Source organism: Siniperca chuatsi, linkage group LG19, assembly GCF_020085105.1.
Source record: "Siniperca chuatsi isolate FFG_IHB_CAS linkage group LG19, ASM2008510v1, whole genome shotgun sequence".
Taxonomy (NCBI): domain Eukaryota; kingdom Metazoa; phylum Chordata; class Actinopteri; order Centrarchiformes; family Sinipercidae; genus Siniperca; species Siniperca chuatsi.
The window spans coordinates 9,383,029-9,405,746 of NC_058060.1; the positions used below are offsets into that span (position 1 = coordinate 9,383,029).

General features: G+C 40.6%; 1 protein-coding gene across 5 annotated transcripts in view; it reads right to left on the reverse strand.

Moving 5' to 3' along the window:
• col11a1a (collagen, type XI, alpha 1a) overlaps positions 1–18,431 on the reverse strand; it is an 86,808-nt gene extending 68,377 nt beyond the window's left edge. For 4 of the 5 annotated variants that reach the window (XM_044176891.1, XM_044176889.1, XM_044176890.1 and 1 more), the window contains exons 1-5: positions 17,918–18,431; positions 12,624–12,788; positions 11,707–11,920; positions 8,882–9,044; positions 78–203 (exon numbers count right to left, since the gene is read on the reverse strand). In XM_044176891.1, the coding sequence (XP_044032826.1) occupies positions 78–203; positions 8,882–9,044; positions 11,707–11,920; positions 12,624–12,788; positions 17,918–18,032 (783 nt within the window). In that variant the 5' untranslated portion in view covers positions 18,033–18,431. The remainder of the gene's footprint in view (positions 1–77; positions 204–8,881; positions 9,045–11,706; positions 11,921–12,623; positions 12,789–17,917) is intronic. The other variant, XM_044176887.1, reaches the window with a different exon arrangement.
• Positions 18,432–22,718: the final 4,287 nt, after the last annotated feature.

The window sequence follows — 22,718 nt, forward strand, 5'->3', positions numbered from 1 at the left end:
TCTTAGAAAATTTTAATTAATCAGGACCCTCGATTGGTTCTTTGTTGAATCTCCCCCACCCTCCCTGGTTGGCTGACCTCTTCCTCTGGTTCCTGGGCCTGCAGGGAATCACTGTGGGGAGTGTGACAGTCTGGGCTGTAATGTTCACAGTAGTCATATGCTGCTTTGGGATCAGCCACAATCAGAAGTTGCTGGATGTCACCCTGCAGAAAACAGAAAGAGAAACTTGAGTTAGTTCACTGTGTTCATAGAGGAACAAATTCGCCCACATGTAATCTTCCATAAACAATATATAGTAAATATTAGAAATCACTAGTTTAGATATATTTTTAAAATATTTTTTATTAGATCTACTTACACAGGTTGATGAAACCAGATCACTAACAGCAGACAAGATAAGGCTGCTGAACAGACAAGAAGGTCATGTCTCATCTTGCTGACACACTCACACTTAGCCTACTGGGTGAAGTGGCATAAATCTAAATCTTAAACTGCAGATGTGATCTCTTAGGTCTCATACAGTTATAGAGTCGGGCAGAGTAAATCCCCCCCTTGAATGATTAAACAGCTTGGCACACACCCGACATAGTCCACACTCACATGGTGCAGGGAGGAAACTAAGTTCAGACACTAGGAAAATTATTATTATCAGCACCAGGGTTTGCCTCAGGAAGTCAAGACACATGCAACACCTGGCATGGCCATGTGTGCTACAGTAAAAAACGTCATCCTTACTGTTAAGAACAACAGCAATAGCCAGAACAGCATATGAGGATATAATTTAAATATGTTTATATAAAACACATTGGCAAGGCCATATTATCGGCTTATATTTCATATCTCAGTCAGTATGTCAGCTATACAGATATACAAGAAAGTGCAGTACATGAATGATTTATAATACATTTTATGTGTATTTGATTGTTTTCTTGATTTAAGTGTTATTTTGTTTAAAAATGTTTAGAATCATTATTATATTCTAATTTAATATACTTTAATATAATTTTGTTTACTCCTCAGCATTTACTGTTATATCTACTGTTGTAGTACTTTTTTATGTTTAAGTTTTAGTTCAACTGTAAAATATCCTGACACAGTACATAACTTTGTCAAACTCTTAAACAAATTATTTTGCAAATCGTTGCCAAAAGTGTTATGTAAAATAACAATATCGTTACTGGCCACAAAAATCACTTAAGCTCTGAACCAAACCCAGTTGTCAACAGCTTCTAATTTGAAGCCCACAAGACTACATGGTTACTGACAGTGTCTGGAACAATAAGTGTCAAAAGGGATTGCTAAAATTTTCTCTAAAATGTCACTTGGAAAAAAGAAAATATATTGAGCAAAAACCAAAAATATACAATGGCTTTGTCTGAAAACCATTAAAACAGCACACAGGAAAGAGTAAAACCAGACATGGTTTGGGAAAGTCACTCAAACCACAATGATCTCTCTATGGTTGGGACGGGACACCACAATGCTTGACACGACTCCAGCACTCTCTCGCTTTGTTATCAGTCCTACAGCCAAAGCACACAGCTCACTGCAAGAAAGTGAACATATTGGTGAAAGCATCTGGATTTTTCTTTGGAGTCTGTAATTGCTTGAACCGAGTTCCTGGAGGCTGGTTTTTGCGCCTTTATACACATTGCAAAGACAGCTGAGGGTGGTTCTTGGGAGGTGGATGAAGAGGCATGTCTTTGATTAGGATGTTTGGCAGCTGAGCACACAAAGATGCCTGAGCCCAGAGGTAAAATCCTGATGCACTTGTGTCAGCAGAGACACTATACGTTGAAGAGCAAGATAGACGATTGGCAGTGAAACAAGAGAGAAATGAAGCAGGCTGCGACTTGTCAAGAGAATGTGTGTGTGTGTGTGTGTGTGTGTGTGTGTGTGTGTGTGTGTGTGTGTGTGTGTGTGTGTGTGTGTGTGTGTGTCCTCCCTGAGTTAAAACCAGATCTATGGATCCTTAACATGTATCTTAGTATAAACATCATTGTGCTAAGGCTTGTCCCATGGGAAAACAAGCAGTGCCCCGTGAAACTTTCTCTGTGTAACGTCCGTCAACATCTCGTTGCACAGCTTCAGTTTGGCAGTCCAGAGATTCCTCCCTGTGTGCCTCTGGGTGGGTGGAATGCTACTTTAACTTAATTTCTCTCACTGGTTGAATGCATCTCTAACAATAAAAGCGTATTTTGTCAGTCAATTACAAGTAAAACACAGTGTATCTGCACACCAAACTTGAAACAGGATAACAAGCACCCCATTCTGCCCTGCTTAGTCAGCCATTACATTCAAGGGTTTTTGGCCCATTCCTCAGATTGCCAAATACCTGATCTATTCTTACTGTTGTGCCTAATTCCAGCCTTCTAGTAGTGGGCCAGTCACACTACTTCTGCTCATACCAAGGTATTATACTGCAGGTATTGGCTACAATCCTTGTTAATGCAATGTATCCAGGGCATCATCTCATTTCTGCTGTCTGGAATATCAGCTCAAATACATTTTCTGTTGAAAACAGCTAGCCTGGCTCTGTCCAAGAGCAACAAAATTCAGCCACCAGCACCTTAAAAGCTCACTGATTAACACGTCATATCTGGCTTGATTAATCCTTAGAATTAATGGCTCCAGTATCGTATTTTACTGGCAGATATGAGAGTCGTTTCGATATTCTCAACTATACCAATCTGTAACTGGTTACTTATTCTTTTAAGTTTTGGTGACTAAAACAAAAATAACATTTTCAAGAATTATGCACCACTCCTGAAAGATATAATATCACTTAACTTCTGTGTTAGCCATTGAAAACATTTAGTATACTGACAAGACTAAATTGACCTGCCAAGCGGGCATGGGACAGCAGTAAACCTAGGTGCTAAGTCTGGAAAAGCCTCAGTTAAGGTGTGTGTGTCTGTGTACGTGTATTTGGGAAGGCTTGACAGAGAAAGAGAGATCAAGCCTTGCCCTGAGTCAAGTTGACATGTATTACCTCATGTGTCACCCTAAGACCAACAGTGAATGCTTGAACCCTGCATAGAGTCAGCTCTAATTAGTCCATGTCTGAGAGCCACCCGTCTGCACACAAACAGGCTGTGGAGACATGGTGTTCAACCCCCATACCAGATCAGCACAACTAGGAAACTTTTGACTGTTTCGTGGGAGGACATGAGCAACATGACAGACACATTCAAGAATAAATGCACATGGAAACGAGAAAAGACAAAATGATCATTTAGTGTAGGTGTTCGTGATGCATAAAAACAATCAAGTCTAAGTCTAAGGTTTAAAAGATACACATTTTTAGAGGGCTGACATTGAAGAACACCTATATGAATTAGATAATCATCTTTACACTTGCTATAAGATATAGTATTAACAATTATAATCCTTTTCTGGTAGAAATGGCATTCCTACAAACAAGTTTCTTCCTTTAACGGTGCATAAACCTGTCTTTCCAGTAAAAAATAAGATTGCAGCCAAATCACCTAACAAACAAGAGCCAACTAACAAAACCAGGACAAGGCAAGTGAGAAACTGATGTCAACTTGGGAAAGGAACAACAAGAGGGATCCAGAGACAGACAGGCAGGGATTTAGAAAGAGCAGCTGGGATGGTAAAAGATGTTTTGTGCTGGGAAACACCTGGGGAGAGTTATGCCGAGACGCTGGGCCTGTCTTCCATTGTGGGCTGCTGAGATAAAAGCCCCTGGCAACTTGGAGCAAAGCCAGAGCTCCAAAATATGCCCCTCCTGGCTACAGCATAGCACAGTACAGCACAGGAACAGGCCCACGAGGCTGTGTGTTAATGACTGCGGTGTCAGAGGCCAACGAGAAAAGAGAGAGGCTGAAAGAGAGAAGCCGGGTCAAGATCAACACCTGAGACCTGTGAATTCCCATAGAAACACTGCTATATCCACTGTTTTGTTATTCATTCTTGGTAGTTCACTAAGTGGAGCTTATGAAGTATCAAAATGCATCATTAACATATGACAAAAAGTGCATGACGATTCTAACTATCAGAGGATGATACACAGTTATAATGTGCAAAAAATGTAAGCCAAACAACTAGTATAGTGTATATTATAGCATTATATTAAACTGTGATTTTTATTGAGATTTCTGAAGATCTCTTTTGACTGGAGAGCTGGGTGAGCACTCTGTTTAGAACTATCATCACTACTAAATCTGAAATGCATGAACTGAAGTCTTTCATTCTTACTTACATCGTGTTCATCACAACTAAAATACACCTATCAGTAGAGCCATCGAGCCATTTTTAAGCAGAGAAACAAAACCAGGAAAATAATGGTATTTGATGACATCTTTTTCTATAATCACTATCCACCTTGACCTCATCCTGAGCACAAGGCACCATGGGATATAAATACACATGGAAGGGGTCAAAGGTTACAGCAGTGCAGAGTTCAAGTGTTTGATTCCCACAGAGAAGCTGCATGAAGACAGCCTCCATGTTTTGAATGTTCAGTATACAGCAGTGTTTGCTTTTGCTGTGATAGATACTGAAGCTCTTTTGTCTTTTTTCTACTAAAATCCAACTACATGTTGTAATTACAGGGTGAGTGCAGGGCATCACTGGCCAAATCAAAACACAAGGAGTCGTCACCACTGGTCCTTTGACATACCTTTGCCCAGGGCAACATACCTTTAGTCCAACCATAGCTAACTGTAATTAGACAGCCCCTTACAACAATTATTCACTCCCCCAAAGTCTATACAGGACAGTTTGAGAAGAGATAGGAATTAAGAAACCAAGAAAAGGCAGTTGGAGGTCAACTCTCCAAAACATGACATGTTTAACGAAAGGATAACGACAGAGAGAAGCTCATTTAAAATATAACAGTTAAGAGAGCTATAAAGCAGCCGGATTGTTATGTGTTAATTGCACATTATTGTAATCCATTGGCAGTTATATAAACAAAACGCCACATCATATTCCATCTGAAATGAGCAGAACACAGTCCTCCTCTTATTGATGCTTTTGCTATTAGCTATCCAGGCTAAAGGTTTCGCTAGACAATAACCAGCACCAACCAATATGTTGATTTTAGATATAATGAATCTTCTGGCAACAGTGTTGGTGTGGCATCGAGAGACGGAACAATACTACCCAGAAATAGGGGGAATAGGCAGTTATGGATATGAGTGAGCTCGATTAAGACAGGTAATGTCAGCCAGGCATGAATAGACGGTCTCATGGCTTTAGCACGGTAGGGAGGCCTCACGGTGGGGAGGAGGTGGTGAGCAGGGGAGAATATGCAGGGAGGGGAGGAAATGAGGAAGGCCTGACAGGGCAATGAAAGACTCCCATTCATCTAGACCAGATCCCTTTGCGACGGTGGTCGCCTCCAACCTGGGGCAGGTATGGCATGAATAGACGTTTATGAAAAATGCAGGTCAGCTTGTGAAAACAAATTTCACAGTTTGAATAAGGGAGCAAATGTTTTATTATTATTGAATTTATTATTAAATCTACCCCTGGAAATCAAACACTCACCAACCACAGTGGAAGGGGAGTAAAAACTTAACTTTGGAAGAAACTAAGTAAATAAATAGTCAGAGAATCTTCTAAGGTGCAACATTTTCTGGGCATACCTTTCAGCAAAACTGATTTTACCAATTAATTTATTTTCTCATTATAACCACTGGCTTAAATACAGAAGGTCAAGGTATTTCCTTCCCCAGTATATCCCAGCATGCATAGGGCCCTGTGGATCTCTGAGGACTGCAGGGACAGAGAACAGACAGGAGACCTGTTCCAAAAACCACACAGAGAAGACCCTGTTGACTGACTTATGGCTCCTATTTTCAGCCCTTCCACTGGCCAACCTCTGACTGGACACACTGTTTCATACAAATGCTGGCTTCAGTGCCCTCTCATAAATCTAATTAAAACTGACATGAGCTATGAAAGCAAATCTACTTATAAAACGTTGCACCTAAAAAAAAAAAAGTCCCTAGATCTTTGTTGAGTAACATGACACAGTAATCTCAGTCAGTCTACAATCACACATCAACAACATCCGTACTGCAAACGGATTTAACATTTTTCCTAATGAAGGTCAATTAAAAACAAACAAAACTAAAATGTTAAGTTATGTCATTTTCTGTCAGTCTCCTACTGACAGAGGCCAAAATAATCTTTATTACATTGATTCATATTTTAACATCATATTATCATCAAACAAGTCAGTGAACACTTGCATGTCATAATCCAAATGACCTCAGTGTAGCACTAGGTTAGACAGAGCAAATAATGTAAGACAAAAATCACATAAATCTGTGCACACACTCAAAATGGCCTCAACTATGCAGGGCCCTCTGTCCCCGTGGCGATGACAAGGCATGCTAAAAAAAAAAAGAGACGCAGCATCAATCATTCAAACGCGGCATCAGAATAATGACTAGTCATTCCTGCTGCCCATAAACAAACCAGCACTCTCTCACAAGCAAACACAGCCCCCATACAGCCTTAAAGTGACCTTTACTTCCCACCAGAGAAGACTGTATGTCACTATTTACATCCGCCTGACCCCATGCCAACTTCCACCTATGGATGAACTGTGCCTCAAAGCATATGTTCAAATCACTGACTAAGGAGGTGGGGTGGTAACATACCCCAAATGTCAGAAAGTTGCCCTTAAAAATTTTAAGTTTGAAGCTGAAAGATACAGATTTGTATTTTTATTCAGTTTGTCTCCATTACTTGGTATTGAGAAAGAAGTCTGGGCAAAAAAGAGTTTGTCCAATACCATGCCATCATTTTGCTTGGGTTTTTCTGTAGATGAAGTTGTGTTTCTGTAGGTGGCGCTTTATCTGTTCAGTGGTTATTGGTGATCATGCTAACAATCCAGTTCTACTTATTCTAAAACAATCTTGTGTCAAAATGCATCACTTTCTGTACATCAGAATATTATTCCTGGAAAAGACCTACCAGACATGGGGTATGTAGGACAGCGATTGTAAAAGCCTCCACGAACTGGCAGTTTGAAATCAACACTGCATTACCGTATTTGGCGACACAGATAGCACAGTGAAAAGCTAAAAAAGATTAGATTTGTTTTTTTACAAACAGGGAGACATGGGCTAGAAAACATTACATTTTCTTCAGTAACAAGCACTTAGCAATATTTCCAGTGTCAAATACGCAATAACTGACATTGCCAAGTCACTTCAACAATGGCTCTCTTAAAACGAGTTAAGATTCACTTCAGTGTTCAGCACATACTATGTGGAAGAGCTAATGGGTAATTGGCTCCACTTTTATCCTTGTCAGACAAGGTCTCTTCTACCAGGGTTGCTAACTCTCCTTGAGTCACAGTAAATGGACATGGGGGAAATTTGTTTTTAAGTGGACACATCCTTGGCACCTCAAACCTTACCTATTGTAAAAGCAGCCTTTCTTCACGAGAGCCAAGTAACACATACTTACATGGCAGGATCATAACCTTTTTTTCCAACTAATTTCTTTAATTAATTTCAACAAACATAAAAGGATAAACACAACATACCTGCTATTGCACTTAACACTTGTTAATAACAGGACACCTTTTTTGCCAAAAGCAGGGATTAAAAAACTCTAGCTCAGTTTAGTACACTTATCATCTCTCAATCAATACAATACTATCATGGCTGCCATCAATCTAATCAAGAAATCCATTCATTGGTAGGTCACTTCAACCACTTAAAAATTAAAAGTCAATCCAAGAGAACATTTCAATAAGGTCAGATATTTTTGGGTAAATCTATTACATTATCTGTGGCACTAAGTCTATGAATAACATCCCAGTTAGCTCAGAAGCCATTGTATCACCATTTATTTACAGTTAGTGTCTGCTGGGATTTTTTGGGAAGATGGACAGCTGATGAACCTCAGCTGATGTGTTATTAGGTTCGCCTGATCAACACTGCTTGTTAACGCAAATATCTAATCAGCCAATCACGTAGCAGCAACTCAATGCATTTAGGCATGTAGACATGGTCAAGACAATCTGCTGAAGTTCAAACCAAGCATCAGAATGGGGAAGAAAGGTGATTTGACTTTGAACGTGGCATGGTTATTGGTGCCAGATGGGCTGGTTTGAGTATTTCAGAAATTGCTGATCTACTGGGATTTTCAGCTCTAGGGTTTACAGAGAATGATCCGAAAAAGAGAAAATATCCAGTGAGCGGCAGCGAAAATGCCTTTTTGATGGCAGAGGTCTGAGGAGAATGGCCAGACTGGTTCAAGCTGATAGAAAGGCAACAGTAATTCAAATAACCACTCGTTACAACTGAGGTATGCAGAAGAGCATCTCTGAACAGTGTACCCATCTTCTAACGGTTACTTCCAGCAGGATAACGCACCATGTCACAAAGATCAAATCATTTCAAACTGGTTTCTTGAATATGACAATGACTTCTTTGGCCTCCACAGTCACCAGATCTCAATACAATAGAGCAGCTTTAGGTTGCAGTGAAACAGGAGATTTGGATGCGCAAACCACACTATAGCACCAGCAGCCTAGATGAAAGGCCTCAGATATCTCAGATATATGTATGATATCTATGTGAACTTCCAAATCAAAAGAATTGAAGACCTCCAGATCCATCCTGGTTTCTATCATCTCCACATTCCTTTTTGGCAGCATCAAAGGGATCCAGGGCTGCCTCGATGGAACTTAAAACTAAAATCCCCTTAGGCAAAGCACTTCAAACAACGTTACCACTACCTTTTGGGGCTATGTTTTAGTTGTAGATGGTTGTTATATAATTTCTGATCAATATGCCAATAAATAACCTAGCAATGGCGCCAATATGCAGCTTAAGCTTTTCAATGACAGAGGACATGTTCACACAGTCCACCACACTGAAAACTTTACCTGGAAAACCTCCTCATCCAGGATCCTGGTGCCGAACACGGTAATGCCATTGGTGTTGATGGAGGCATGGTCACTCCTGAGGAGCTGTTTGGTGATCTTCTTTTTACAGTCTACAATGATGGTGACCGTCTTCTTCTCCACGCTGATGGCCACACGGTGCCACCTGGTCAAGGACACAACATGGAGAGGTGAGAAATAAAAGAAGTCAAGGTCAATCACTATAAGAGTCACTGATTGTTGAAAGACATAGGGCATCTTAAAGAGACAGTTCACCCCAATATCAAAAATACATATTTTTCTCTTACCTGTAGTGCTATTTATCCATCTAGACTGTTTTGGTGTGAGTTGCCGAGTTTTGTAGATAACAGCGGTAGAGTGCCCATTATGTTAAAAAAATGCAGACATCTCTACGGCTGAAATCTCCAAAACTCAGCAACTCGCACCAAAACAATCTAGATGGATAAATAGCACTACAGGTAAGAGGAAAAATATGTATTTTTAATTTGGGGGTGAACTGTCCCTTTAAGACATTGTAACTGCATATTGTGAGTGTATGATAATTACTGAAATCAGAGCATGATGTAATATAAACAACATGCAAAAATTAGAACAATGAATACTTTGTGGGGCAAGTGTTTAGTCAATAACATGAAATTCGATTGTAGGCAATTTTGCGGTGTTTGATTACGTTCTATGGAACCTTATCAGCACTTCTAATAGGATTATAATCCACCATTTATTCATCACAACACACTAGGCGAAAGAAACTCAGAATGCTCTGTTGTACGATGTGATTCATTACAGATGCAAATGCTCTGAGAAACATAAACTTCAGAGTTATGTATGACATATTTCGATCAACAACACCCATAGATGCAAAGGGTTAACCGGGGTCACACGTGAGTCTGACACCTCCCTCGCCTCTGGACCATTTGCCACTGCACTTAAGGGCTATTGCATACCAGGCAGCAGTGGACCACATTCTTGCCCCCACACTCTGGCCCTGTTTAACACGGGATTACACTCATTAAACTCCAAACTTAATCCTCCTTCTGGGTTACTCGGCATGACAGACATGGTGAACATTGTGGAAAGTGTGTGTCAGGATCCAGGAAGGCCTGCCTTGCCAGAGCAGGAGACACACAGTCAAAACATTGTTCTGAGGTGGAAGATGAGACCTGGCACCACTGTAGCTCAAGATGGCAATATAAGAAGCATTTATCACAGGTACAGATTCATATCTGCTATCATATTAATATATCTGTATCGTAAACCTTGTTATCAGAAGAGAAAAAATGTCCAAATCCTTTTTGAACACAGCTAGATCATACAGACTGATTCCAGGGCAGGCAATGGGGCTTAGAGAAAAATAAACGTGCAACACTCTCTGGGGCTTAGCAGTACAGCAGGAAGAATTACTAGTCACCTTATATGGCAGAAAAGCAAATGTTGACTTCAATAGGTTTAAACAATTTCTCAGACTTTTGAAGTACATTATGAGAAGGAGAAGAGTAACATTGTATTTGAAAACACAATATTTTAAAAAGCATGTTTAAAGAGCTTAAATAAGATAAAACTGACAGTAAGGTGTAACAGCTCACTGGAAATCCTCCCATTCACCTCCCCTTCCCGTTAAAGAAAAGGATAATGCTCTTTTTCACCTCATCAATATCATCATTGTGCCTCTCTTTTCAGGCTTGGCGTATGCTTCTCAGTAACAATGAATACATCCACAGGGATCGCAGCAGACTGTACGCAGCCTGAGCTGTAGTCACTGAAGATTTAGACAAGGCCTCGAGCTGGAATGCATCCAGACCAAGAAGAGTTAAAAATCCTCTACAGAGAACATTGCTCCTTCGACAGTGGGTCACAAAAACTTCACACTGGACAAAACAGCCCTACAAGACTAACACAAAGCTGGCTTTGTTGCAACTTGCACATAAGGCAGGAGTTATTATTGACATGAGACTCTTGAAGGATTTACCAAGCTTCCTTCTATCATGATAACTGTGTACACACTAGATCTCATGTTAAGCCAATTTGGGTCACAAAAATATTGTGACCGGGTTATGACATCTTTTAAAAGCTCAAAAAATAAATTATCCTCACATAGCATGTTCAGCAAGTGAAAAAAAAAATTAATAATACTGGAAGACACTATTAAAAGCTATTTCAAATTATACATTTTCCCAGCAGCCTATGTTTATTTATTCCCCCCATGCCCCTGCACACAGGCTCATGTCATCTTAGCCGAAGCTCTGAGTGAGAATTCTGGGATTTCTGAACCTGGGAGCAAATAATCAGGTTTATGCTAAAAGGTTAGGAGCGTTGCTTCTGGTTGGGTGAGGTAATCCTAGAGGGTAAAGAGGAAATTTAGGACTGCCCCTTTCCCCCCCTCTCTAAAATAACAGAGGCAGTGAGTTCATGGATGAGGTCAGGTTGCCCATAGCAGTCCCTGCTGTGCCCCAATAATCCAGTGTCTCCCTGTCTCTGACCTGTCTCTGTGCCCACGGACCCCTGATGAGATGGATAATCCGGTCATGAGCACCTGTGGTGCAACAATGGGATCTGGGTTGTTTTCTCGCTTTTATCATGGAGTCAGTGGAAATCAGAAAACGTTTCAGTGTTTGAATGTTTTAGCTGATTTGGTAAGTAAACTACCTTTATGATGATCAAAATGCCACTGAAATCACTCCACCTCTAATAAGAATGCATATTCATGTACAGTCATGAGAAATTTAATCAAAATATAGAACAATCTATTCCACTTTTCCATAGACAACCAATGTATTGATCAGTCACATGACAAAATAGATTTGACGTACTTTCCGTCAGCAAGGTTGAGAGTACGGAACAGAGGGTAGTCCTCTGGGGCTGGCTTGCCAGTCTGATCCTCATACAGGAAGACAGGCGAGCGTCCCACTTCCACGCCCAGCTGCTGGACTCCCTGCTCGTTGTAAATGGACAGCAAGAACGACTGGAGGCCAGATTTGGGGCGCACTGTGGTCAGGAGGGAGAAGTCCTCAGGAAACACACCTCCTACATGGCAAAAGGAGGAGGGGTGGGAAAAGACAGGTGAATGGTTAGAGGTGAATGGGTTAAAGTTATTGTGACAGAGGACACTTCCAACATGACTATACAATCTATTATATAATATTTTGGTGACTTCCCATTCACTTCAATGCAACAAGGCCTCAGCTTCAGTTTTCTTATGTAAAATAATAAGAAATGACTTATTTTAGTTTGTAAAAACTAGTTTTATCACACTTTATCACTGATGTATATAACACTAAAATGATCTACAGCCACTTAATAAAAATGGCTTTTACTTGTCTTCATTTTAACCGTGGTAGACTTAATATATAACATTTCAAGACAGACTTAATTTTGATCTCTGTGTGAGGCACATCTATAAACAGTGTTTTGCACCTCCAAGAATACAACAGCATTATGCATCATCTAAATTGTGAGTCTAGTTTAGAGCTACAAAAATCAGTTAGATGCACAGAATTCCTGTAAATGTTCTGTTCTTTGCATGTATAGGCTAGATTTTTATCTAAAAGGTTTTGGGGAGACAAAAAAACTAAAGTTTTCCTCAGCCTTGCCTCTTATTCATAATAATCAGAGCTGAGACACAATCAAGAGGAGAATCCACTGTCAAAAGACCTCTTTGAAACACACTAAAAACACCAGTTTACACATGATAGTTGAAAGAGGTTAAAGGTTGAGAAATGCATCTTACCAGGGAATAACTGTGTGGTGGGGGCACTGATCTGGACCTGCTTGGCAACTCTGTAAGCTGAGTCCGGCTTTGATGCTCTTCGGTTTGTGCAAAATCCTGATGTTTTCGTCACTCCTTCGGGGTAATTTTGAAATTCTAATACTTTAAGCACATCCACTGGCTCTGCTGATCAGGGGAGCAGATAAAACATCAGTTAGGTCATAGCATTGGTTTTTGTGTGCTTGGTTCATCAAATGCATACTGTAGCAAAGTATTTTATTTTCAGTTGGTTATATGGCGGGTTTTCAAAATTTTAAATACATGTATGTGTCCTGGTCCAGTTCTGGTAAACAAACATGGGGGAGTGAAAGAGCCAGTGCACGATTCAGGTCAAAAAAGACAGGGAAGATTAACCCAACTTAGGCTGAGGAGTCCCTCATCATGACCATCCCATACCAGTAATGCTACGTCTTTCCCCATCATGTCATCAAAATGGCACTATGACACATGTCATAGTATCTATAACATTAAATGACAATTATAAACATCCCAGTAAACAACATATGTCTAAATAGTTAAGTTAGGAAATGCTGCCTTCCTGTGGTTCTACAGGCTCATCTGACAGGAAATGTCTCTGTCAAGGCCAACCAAAGAGCATAATGAACAATGTGCCAACAGAGATCTAGTTCTAGAACACCTGGATAGGTTTACCTTGATAAGCGTCACCAGAGGCTCTCAGGGTTTTCCATTCTCTTCAATCTGATGCACTTTACATAAAGGACCCTGTGTGGCCTGATGGTGCCCATAGAGACCCAATGGGAAATCATTATAATTATGCCTCTTCATCAAAACACCCTCTCAGTATAAAACATTAGCTTGGTGAACATGATAGGGGAGAGATCAAAGTGCTGCAGTATATCGATCCTGTGTTTTGTGGGCCAGTTGTATCTGGGGGATGTTTTCCTATGCAAGGTCCAATAAAAAGTCATGCAAAATGAGACCATAAACATGATCTTCATGCCTCACTTTGTAACAATACAAATCCATACTTAACAATGCATGTTATTCTATTGCTATAGACCACATTTTGCTTTAAGAGTTCAACAGACATATAGTAAGTGGGAGCTATGAATAATGCCCTATACAAAGCTTAAAACCCATATATTAAAATTAAAACGGGTGCTCACTTCACTCCACGGAGCACAGCAATATCTTACTAAAACAGGCAACACAATGGCAGATTGTTAAATGTAAAAACACTAATCTGTTTTTGTGGAGTAAATAAGCATGCCAAGGTGTCTGAAAGTATCCACAAGCCTTTTCTGACTGCTCTAAAACCACTGTTTTGGTTGGCATGTAGAGGCCAAATCACTCTGAAAGTTTCTTTAACTTCTTGATACAAGGGGATTTTAAAAAAAAGGTCTGATGTCGCAACACTCTCTGGTCAACATTCCAGCTGTGGCAAGGAAAAACCTGTTTCATTCTGTTCAGAAAAGCATTATGAAGGTGCCACAAGCACTGCTCATACAGATGGTCACAGATAATCAGTGCTGATTACACTGCTATTTGAGCACACTATTCAGACCTAGTAGACAAAAATCCTCCCATTGCTGTGAGTTTGTCCCACTCAAAATATTCATTCAATGTCTTCTGTTGCTTGCCTTCCATAAAAATTCAATCCTTGACTTTTCTGTGTCACTTTATCATGCTGAAGGTATTTTCAAATAAAGGGCCTAGCCTACATCTGGTCTCCTTATCTTCTAGCATCTTATACAGCACCTGCGATGGACACATCATGAGAGCTGGTCTGCTTCAAACCATAGTACAAAACTCTGAACTTTATGCAGTCCAAAAAAGCAAGCACTGAATGAAAAAAAATAATAAATAAATCTGCAGACCTCCACCAGCAAGCCATTTCACAAACAACATCCACTTTTATTCGCTCAAATGAAATTATATGTCCCTCAAAGTGAAATTTGGGTGGGATGATTGAGCTCAGTAAGAATACATGAGCGTCCTCAGTGTCGACCCAACACAATCCAACTCACTCCCATTTCAACAGAGGACACAAAGATATGCAAAAATTGATAAAAACATCAGAAAAAATGTGAAGTTGAGAGCAAAATCAGCAAACTGTTACTCAGTAGGAATGCCATCACTAAGGACAACGTGGCCTTTTTTGTAGCTTGTGAGGATGAACCAGCTACTTACTTTGGAGAGTGAACTGAGGACCTCATTGTGAGTTCCTGCAGAGTTGCTTTCAGTTCAAACTCCAGGACCCATATGTTCCAGATGTTGCAATTTGGCCAGGCAACGACCCTCACACAGAGGTGCTGAGAGAACGTCAATACTGGCCAATCCATTAAGGTGGCCAAATGAGTGTGCACAGGTTTTAGAAGAGTGCATCTGATGAGCTGGTGTGAGTTTGCCCTCGGGGCTGAGCAAACAGGCCATATAGCTACCAGAGAGAACTCAGGTGCCATGGAGGGATGGACCTTCCTTAGTCTGGAGAAGAGAGATAAATCTAGAAAACATTAAGATCAGGCAAGACAGCCTCTATTGCTCAGTTATTGGATCATCTGAAAGTCATTATGCAAATGGAAGAAGCATGTGGGGAAGGGAGGAGCAGCATGACACATTACCATAAGACATAAATCAACTAATTTGATATCACTAACATCATGTTCACAGGTGTACATCGATGTAAACAGTGTGTTCAAAGAGATAACATCGTACCATTCTTCGGACAGAGCCAAAAAAAAGTCTGTCTCAGCTCATCCTTTAACACAGAGTATGAAAGACTTGAGCATACTGATATCATAAATCCCCTTCCTGCTGTGCCATTTTCAGCCATTACATCTTTACAGAAAGGTGAAATTGGCTGGTAAACGGAGGAGGACCTTTTCACCTGCAGCTCCCTGAGACTCTAATAATATCTTCATCCCCCCCCCCCACACACACACACACACACACTCTCCTTTCTTTAACTTCCACCACGCTGCCGGCTAAAACAAGACAGCTTTATGCTGGTGTCATACCAAAGAAACTTCACTGAGACCTACCCAGTTTTTCAAAGCATTTTTTCCCCTCTACTCTTCCCCCCCTTGCTTTTCCTCTCATTAACTCCTAATGTACTGCCTCCATATGAATATCAGGGAATGTTATCGCATAGTGTTTAAACCTTTTCCTAAATCCCAACAGGTCATGTAATAAAAGGAGAGAGATCTCGTGAAAGTCACTATGTTCATTCAGAATTTGAGTCTGAATTCTAATAAGTAATAGCACCATTTCGAGTCGTGGCTTTGTGTGGAGGAAGAAAAGCTTGTCTCCAAATGATCCAGCAATAACTATAAATATGACAGCTACACAGGACCAAGGCCCAGCAAGGAGCTGATTAGCTGATGTTCCCGCTTGACCACATTAGGGAGAGGACTCTGAAAATACTAGCTTTGTCTGCTGGTATGCACATCTGAGCCTGCGCCCCGGGGGCTGAGAAAACGTGTCTGTACACTGCTAGATGGAGAGGGCACCCTGCAGAAACAGCTTCGACTGGCTGAGACCCCGGAACACAGAGACTGCAGCAGAAAACTTAAGATTTTTTAAAAAAGAGGCAGGAGTTAATGAGATTGGAAAAGTGAGATTTTAAATGGAAGAAAAGCAAGACAAATTGATTTGTACTGTATACACTAAACTTGCACTGACATTACAAGAACCCAATTTTTGTGATTTCTTGCTTTTACTTCACTTATTATTTGGTTAAAAAGTTGAGGCATCTGGCCACCCATGTGTTTATGAATCCTTTTCAAAAACCCATAGCATAAACTAAAGGTTTATGCACCTTATTTTAAAAACAAAGCTGAATTTCCATCCTGGAAAATTGTCATTATGGAGATACAAGATGTATCCTAAATCTCTACCTGAATCTGTATGCCACAATAAATCCTTACAGAGTTGTCCAGGCCAAGGTGTGAGGCCTATGTAATCCTGAACCCTGTGACTTGGTCATTATGGCTGCAGGCTAGGCCCATATGCAGGCCTGCTCTTTGAAGGCTCTGAAATCATAGGGACGTGCAACAAGGACCATCATCAAATAACTGCACAGTACTTAGAGGGGAAGCATTCCCACCGCTCACACAACACAGCCTTGTACTGCAGCCGACCAAACATCTAAGTGCAAAGTTGAGGGGAAGAGCTGGGCACGGGGTGGGGGTGCACAAGCCAGCTTTTGGGCTTCAGTGTGGACCAGGGCAGTGTGGAGATAGGGTGAACCTGCCTGACCACTTAGCCCCCTGCAGACCCAGAGGGGCTTTGCACTGACAGGTCCGAGATCCACTGAGGCTTTTGACTGTGAAAATGCACTACTACATATTTATTATTACGCTAATGCTGTACACCTACAAAACATCCTTATATCTGCAGAAATGGTTGTGTTGCCTCATAACTTTCAATCCTCATCTTCACATGGCAGGTTTACATGCACTGAAATAATTTATGAGAGTTGGCTTCTTTACGAGTGTACTGACAATCAGGTCAACATAAACATAAAATTACAGCACTCCACAAAACCACACAAATCAACATATGATTACATGTCAAGGAGTGGCAGAGATGGTTGCAGTACAATTCAACATTTGTAAGTAACATGTTATCAAAGGCTCTGACAACTGTCCAGTGTCACCTGGCTGAGGAAATCCACCCTGCTAACCGTGTCCACATCCACCTAGCGGACCACAGTTCAAACAAAGAGCTTTCTTTCAGCCTAAGTGAATCTTAAAAAGCAGGAACGCTTCTCTGTTTTCCTGATCTCTAAAAGCACATACCAGGGGCTTAGGATGAATTTAGTTGAGCGAGGTGTTTCATCTTCTGGGCCGACGCGTTCCACTCATGCGTAAAAGTAGACCGCGGCAGATTGTGTGTTAATGAATATAGTGTTTTGACCAACTAAATATGTGCACCTCATGCAATTACCCCCCGAGAGCATGTACTGTCTAACCTGAGCACCTGACTACAGTAGTGAGCACGGCTACAGTTTTACTGTAGGCTACTTGAGCTTTTTGTTCGGTGGCTTCCACAAAGCGCCCAATCATTCAATAAAGCGAGATTACCCCATATACCTGTTACTACTTTGGTTGTGGGACGGGGAAACACACATGTACATTTGACTACGAAGCACACATGACGCCGCTGTGTCCAGGTAAATCTGTTATTCCCCCAATCTCCATAATCAGTTACCGAGTTTTCCCAGCCGGTCGCCGCTCCGTCCCCTTTCGGTCACATAAAGTTCATTAGAGACGTTTGGTCCCTATTAATCTTACCTGCTCTGACATTGGTAGCCTGTAGAACCAGGATTAAAGTGATGAAAGCGGTTACAGTGGAATCCATAGGCCACCTTTTCGTTTTCCACCTTGTGGACCACCTTTGCATCTCCATGGTCGTGCACCCACAAGTGAATAAAACTTTCGGGCGACTTCAGGTGATTTTTAATGACGTCCCTTCCACAATCCCGAATGATGATGGAAACTGTCCTACAAAAAAGCCATAAGTGAGGAGTTTTAGCCTCTTCTCTCAGCCACACCGAGGCCCCCAAACCTCCTTCCCAGTGCCCAGCCTTCACAGTGAAGGTAGTCGGGCTTTAACCAAAACGCACAGAGTGCAGTCGGTACACTTGGTGCGTCCAGGGACAGGAGGGCTGGGCAAGCTCCACAAACCGGAGCCACGATTACAGGGAAATGACAAGTGAACCAGCCCCCGATTAACAAATCACGGGGCTGGAAATTCTCCTTCGGGTCCACCCATTAGCTCTGTAATGCGCCCCCAAGTCTCTCCCGAATGCGTCTGAGGAAAGAGGCGAAAAACTAAAACAGTGACAAAGTCGGTAACGACCTGGGAATGATGAAATGACAAACTTGTGCCTGCAAGGTCTTTCTGGAATACTGATAATATCCTCAGTCCACTAATCTCACGCCACCTGAGCGAGCGCAGATGTTATTTGCAGCATAAATACAGTATTTAGTGAGTAAACTGATTTTTAGGAACTGTTTAAGGATAACCTCCTCTTCCTTGTCAATAAAACACACTTTAATGAGTTCAAAAAGACCGTGACTAATTCAAAATCATAGTAGCCAATTATATAGCCTACCACAAATGCAGAAAATCACAACCACAACATAAACAAACATGCAACGATCATATAAAGTGAAAAACACAATGATGAGCTTAATCAGCTTGACATTAGTGAGGGAATCAGTGCAGTTCAGTGGTGTATCACTGTGCAGACACTGGATCAGCTATAATCCCGGCGGTTGAGAATTAGTATTGATTGTAGAACTGTCACTATTCCAAACACTAATGCAAATGTTAGTTAGATATCAATTGCACAGAAATAAGAACAGATGAAGTAGATTTTGATCTTGCAGGGTCTCATGGATGACAAATTAAAGGAAACACCTAAATAAATGCTTTCCAGATACTTCATGTTGTTTTTTCCTTTAGTTTGTCACCCATCTATGCACTTTATGAACTGGAGAGATAACGTATAACATGTATATACCATATATTTTGAACTTCTATCTGTCAGGTAATAAAAGAGTATCCTTAACTATACCTAACTATAAAAATGTCTATACATTTTACTTTTTTACAAATTTTATTATTCCTTTTTTGACTTACATCATGTTGTGAACATTTCTCATTTAAATGACAAATAAATATATCAGTTTCCTTATCAGTGAACAGGTCTACAGAGTCACTATGCCTTTAAAAGCTACCTGCACTGAGAACAAATGTAATCATCTGCCAACAATGTGAGATAACTCCACTGGTTCCCAGTGGTTTTCCCTGTTTCAAGAGTTTTCTGCAAATGACTGTGAATATCCTGAAACAAGACACAATTAGGCAAGCTGACTGAAACACACTTTTGGATAACCATAAAGAGTGATTGAAGGGGGGTGAAGGATTCCAGGGTTTCTCATCTAATGGCCTTTTAGATGAAGGGGTCAGTCCAGAAGACAGTCAGCTCCTTGTATCTCTTGGCTCACTCCAGTGAAGGCATGGATCCTGACCAGGCTCTGTCTGTCAGCCAGCTCGTCCTTCCCAGCCAGCCAGACTCAGCCTGTTTCCAGCCAAACAGTATCAGATGCTCCTTACTGGATGCCCACTGGCAGAAAGCAGAGCCATTTCTCTGGTACGAATTGGTGTTTGGGCAGAGAAGGTTTAATGCTACATCTCGTCCTCTCATGGTTCAGAGAGCAGGGGCAGTCATTCCCAAAGTGGGCTCCAGTGTCTTCCATGGGTTCTTGTGGAGGTCCAAGTAGTAAAATAAGCAAATTATTTCTTTACTTTTTGGTTCACAGGAAATTATTCCAATTAAAGAATGCTTTTACTTTTCTAGTTTGTAGGAGGTTTGACTCTCTTTACTATTACCTCCCACATACCAGTTCATAAAGTAATTGATAGCCTTTGCTTTAGGTGTGCATTTCATAGAAGATATAAGTAATGGCGAGGCAGTCAGCAATGGGTGATGCAATTGAAAGATGCTAAGGTGACAGCAGCAGATGGTAGCCTCAGGGATAGTGAGGCGTGCATATGATTTGAAGTTTGCTGGTTTGATTTCCTGTCAGATGAAGAAAATCTAGACAATGAGCATGTCACATTCCCCCTTCATTGAAGAAATGCTGCCATTACACTTGCCACCAAATAAACCACAATTCCTCCGTTAGAGGGGCATTATAGCCAGCAGTAGACCATAATATAATCATAATATACAGAAGCTCGGGTATGTGATCTGTCTATCAGTTATAGCGTTATTGCCTGTAGCAACAGTTGCTGTCTCAGTTGTAGCATGCAAAATTATATAGGGCTATATGGATAAATGCTATAGATAACCTTGACAAGCGATTGCTTTATGAATTAGATGTACAATTAAAAGTGTCACAGTAATGTAATGCACAGTGGACATTTTAATGCACACCTCATTAACCTGAATTTGTTTCATTTTAGAAGTTAGATTCTGACAGTTTTAGAACGTCAGCTTTGTGACAATCAGGTTTGCACAATTGATTAGTAATAATTTGTGATCATTAAATAATTCTAATGATAAAAAATGTAAAACCTGTGTCTAAAACATATAGTCTGTCTCAGATATTCTCCCATGATTACTGCCAGCATGTGCATGTAATTGTTAACAGCTGTGACTATAATGACAATCAGCCTTTGTCCAAAATTATTACTGTCTCCACTAATGAGATGGCCCAAAAACCAACAGATGACCAAGCCAACTAACGGCTACCAGACAAGTGATGAATAATCTCTCTGGCAATGCAGTCTTCTCACTTACTATTGTAGCAGTTACAATTAGTGATTCTGTACAGTAACTTGTGTTGTTTAAATCCTAAGACGTACATTGCTGTGTATCAAGTTTTGAACTGTTTTGGAATTGTACTGCTGTCATTGTTTGGGACAGGGGTGCTTATCATTCCTGCTGTGCTTTTTTGGGCCTCAAAAAGCCAAAATTGGCAGTTTCCAAGCCCTAAAATGTGAGCTTATGTAACCCATGTTTTAAACTAGTGTTACATGTGCTTAGAAATTGAAACTGCGCTGTCTTTTGTTTAAGGAAACATTGTGCACGAGCCATTGCTCGTGATGAATCTAGATACTAGAGCTAGCTCTAGCAACTAGCTCAGCTAATAGCTATAGCTAGCTCACCTTAAATAGCTCTAGCTAGTAGCTAAAGCTAGCTCTAGCTGATCCTTAATGGCGACCTCCCTTTGAAGGTATTCTGGGCAGGACTGATGGAAAGACACGCTTAGGGCATACACAGAGCACTTGAGGACCATCCAGGATGAGATGGAGCAAAGAAAAGGACTGCTCTTTCTGTTCTTCTGCCACCAATGACACAAACCAGAAAACCGCCTCAAAAAATGGACGTGTGGAACATGTCATAATGATTGGCACACCTAACTCTTGTTGTACATTCACATGAGAAAATAAGAGTGGACCCAAACGCAAACTATGTAAGATTTAATAAAGACACAATGTGACATCTTTTCAACAAGTCCTGCAAATTAAACGACAAAATATGTTGTTGGTCCATGCCGTCGAAAAACGATACGTACGTATAAGCGTTTTCTGATCTGACGCCACGATCAACAGGACGAAATTGTCATTTCAAAAATAAAACCATTTTTGGATCTTACACCACTATGGTTAAGGCTCGGTTAGGTTTAGGCACCAACCCAACTTGGTTAGAGTTAGGGAAAGATAATGGTTTGGATTAAAATAAGTAATTGGTTAAGGCTAGAAAAACATTGTGGTTTGGGTTATAATTACTACTTCGTTAAGGTTCGGGGACCTTTGTCGTCACGGTTACAATAATAAACACTTGGTTATGGTTAGGGAACAACCTAGCTAATGGTTAAAAGAAACCAACATTTGACTGTTAGTAGGAAACAGATCTCTCGTGTTAAAGTTCGTTGTTTTGTTGACCCATCCATCCACCCTGAACTCCTCCCTCAGACTTTGTGGCTCGACAATAATGTCACCTGACTTCCTCCTTTGCGCCAGACGAACAAATCATAATAACTACAGCCACTAGCCTTTGTTACAACATACATTTCTTTTATACAAACCTCAAACCTCTGCATGTAGCTTTCTTTATGAATGAAAACTGAGAGAAAGCAGCTTTTACCGAGAAATGCAAAACCTCAAACAGATTAAGGGGGGTTTAATGCCTCACTGTTTTGACACTACTACATGTTGTCTATATATACATATAGCCAGGTCAGGAATGAAACCAGGTAAATAAAAAATTAGTATTTTTATTTATGTATGTATTTAGAGAACTAATCAACCAAGATTGACATAAGAAGTTGAATAGAGGAATGAGTCAGATGAGATAATATTTATTTAACAACTGGACAAGTACAATAGTGATATCAGGAAAGTATGTTGTGTTGTTGGTGTACAGGAGATGGAATCAATGTCATTAACATCTTGCAATAAATACACAAAACCAGTAAAACCACCACTCAAGAAAATTGAATTTAGCAAGCCACTGTTGCTGTTTGGTAATTCACAGGACGTGATCCTACAGTGATTGAAAATAGTTGTTGCCAGAGT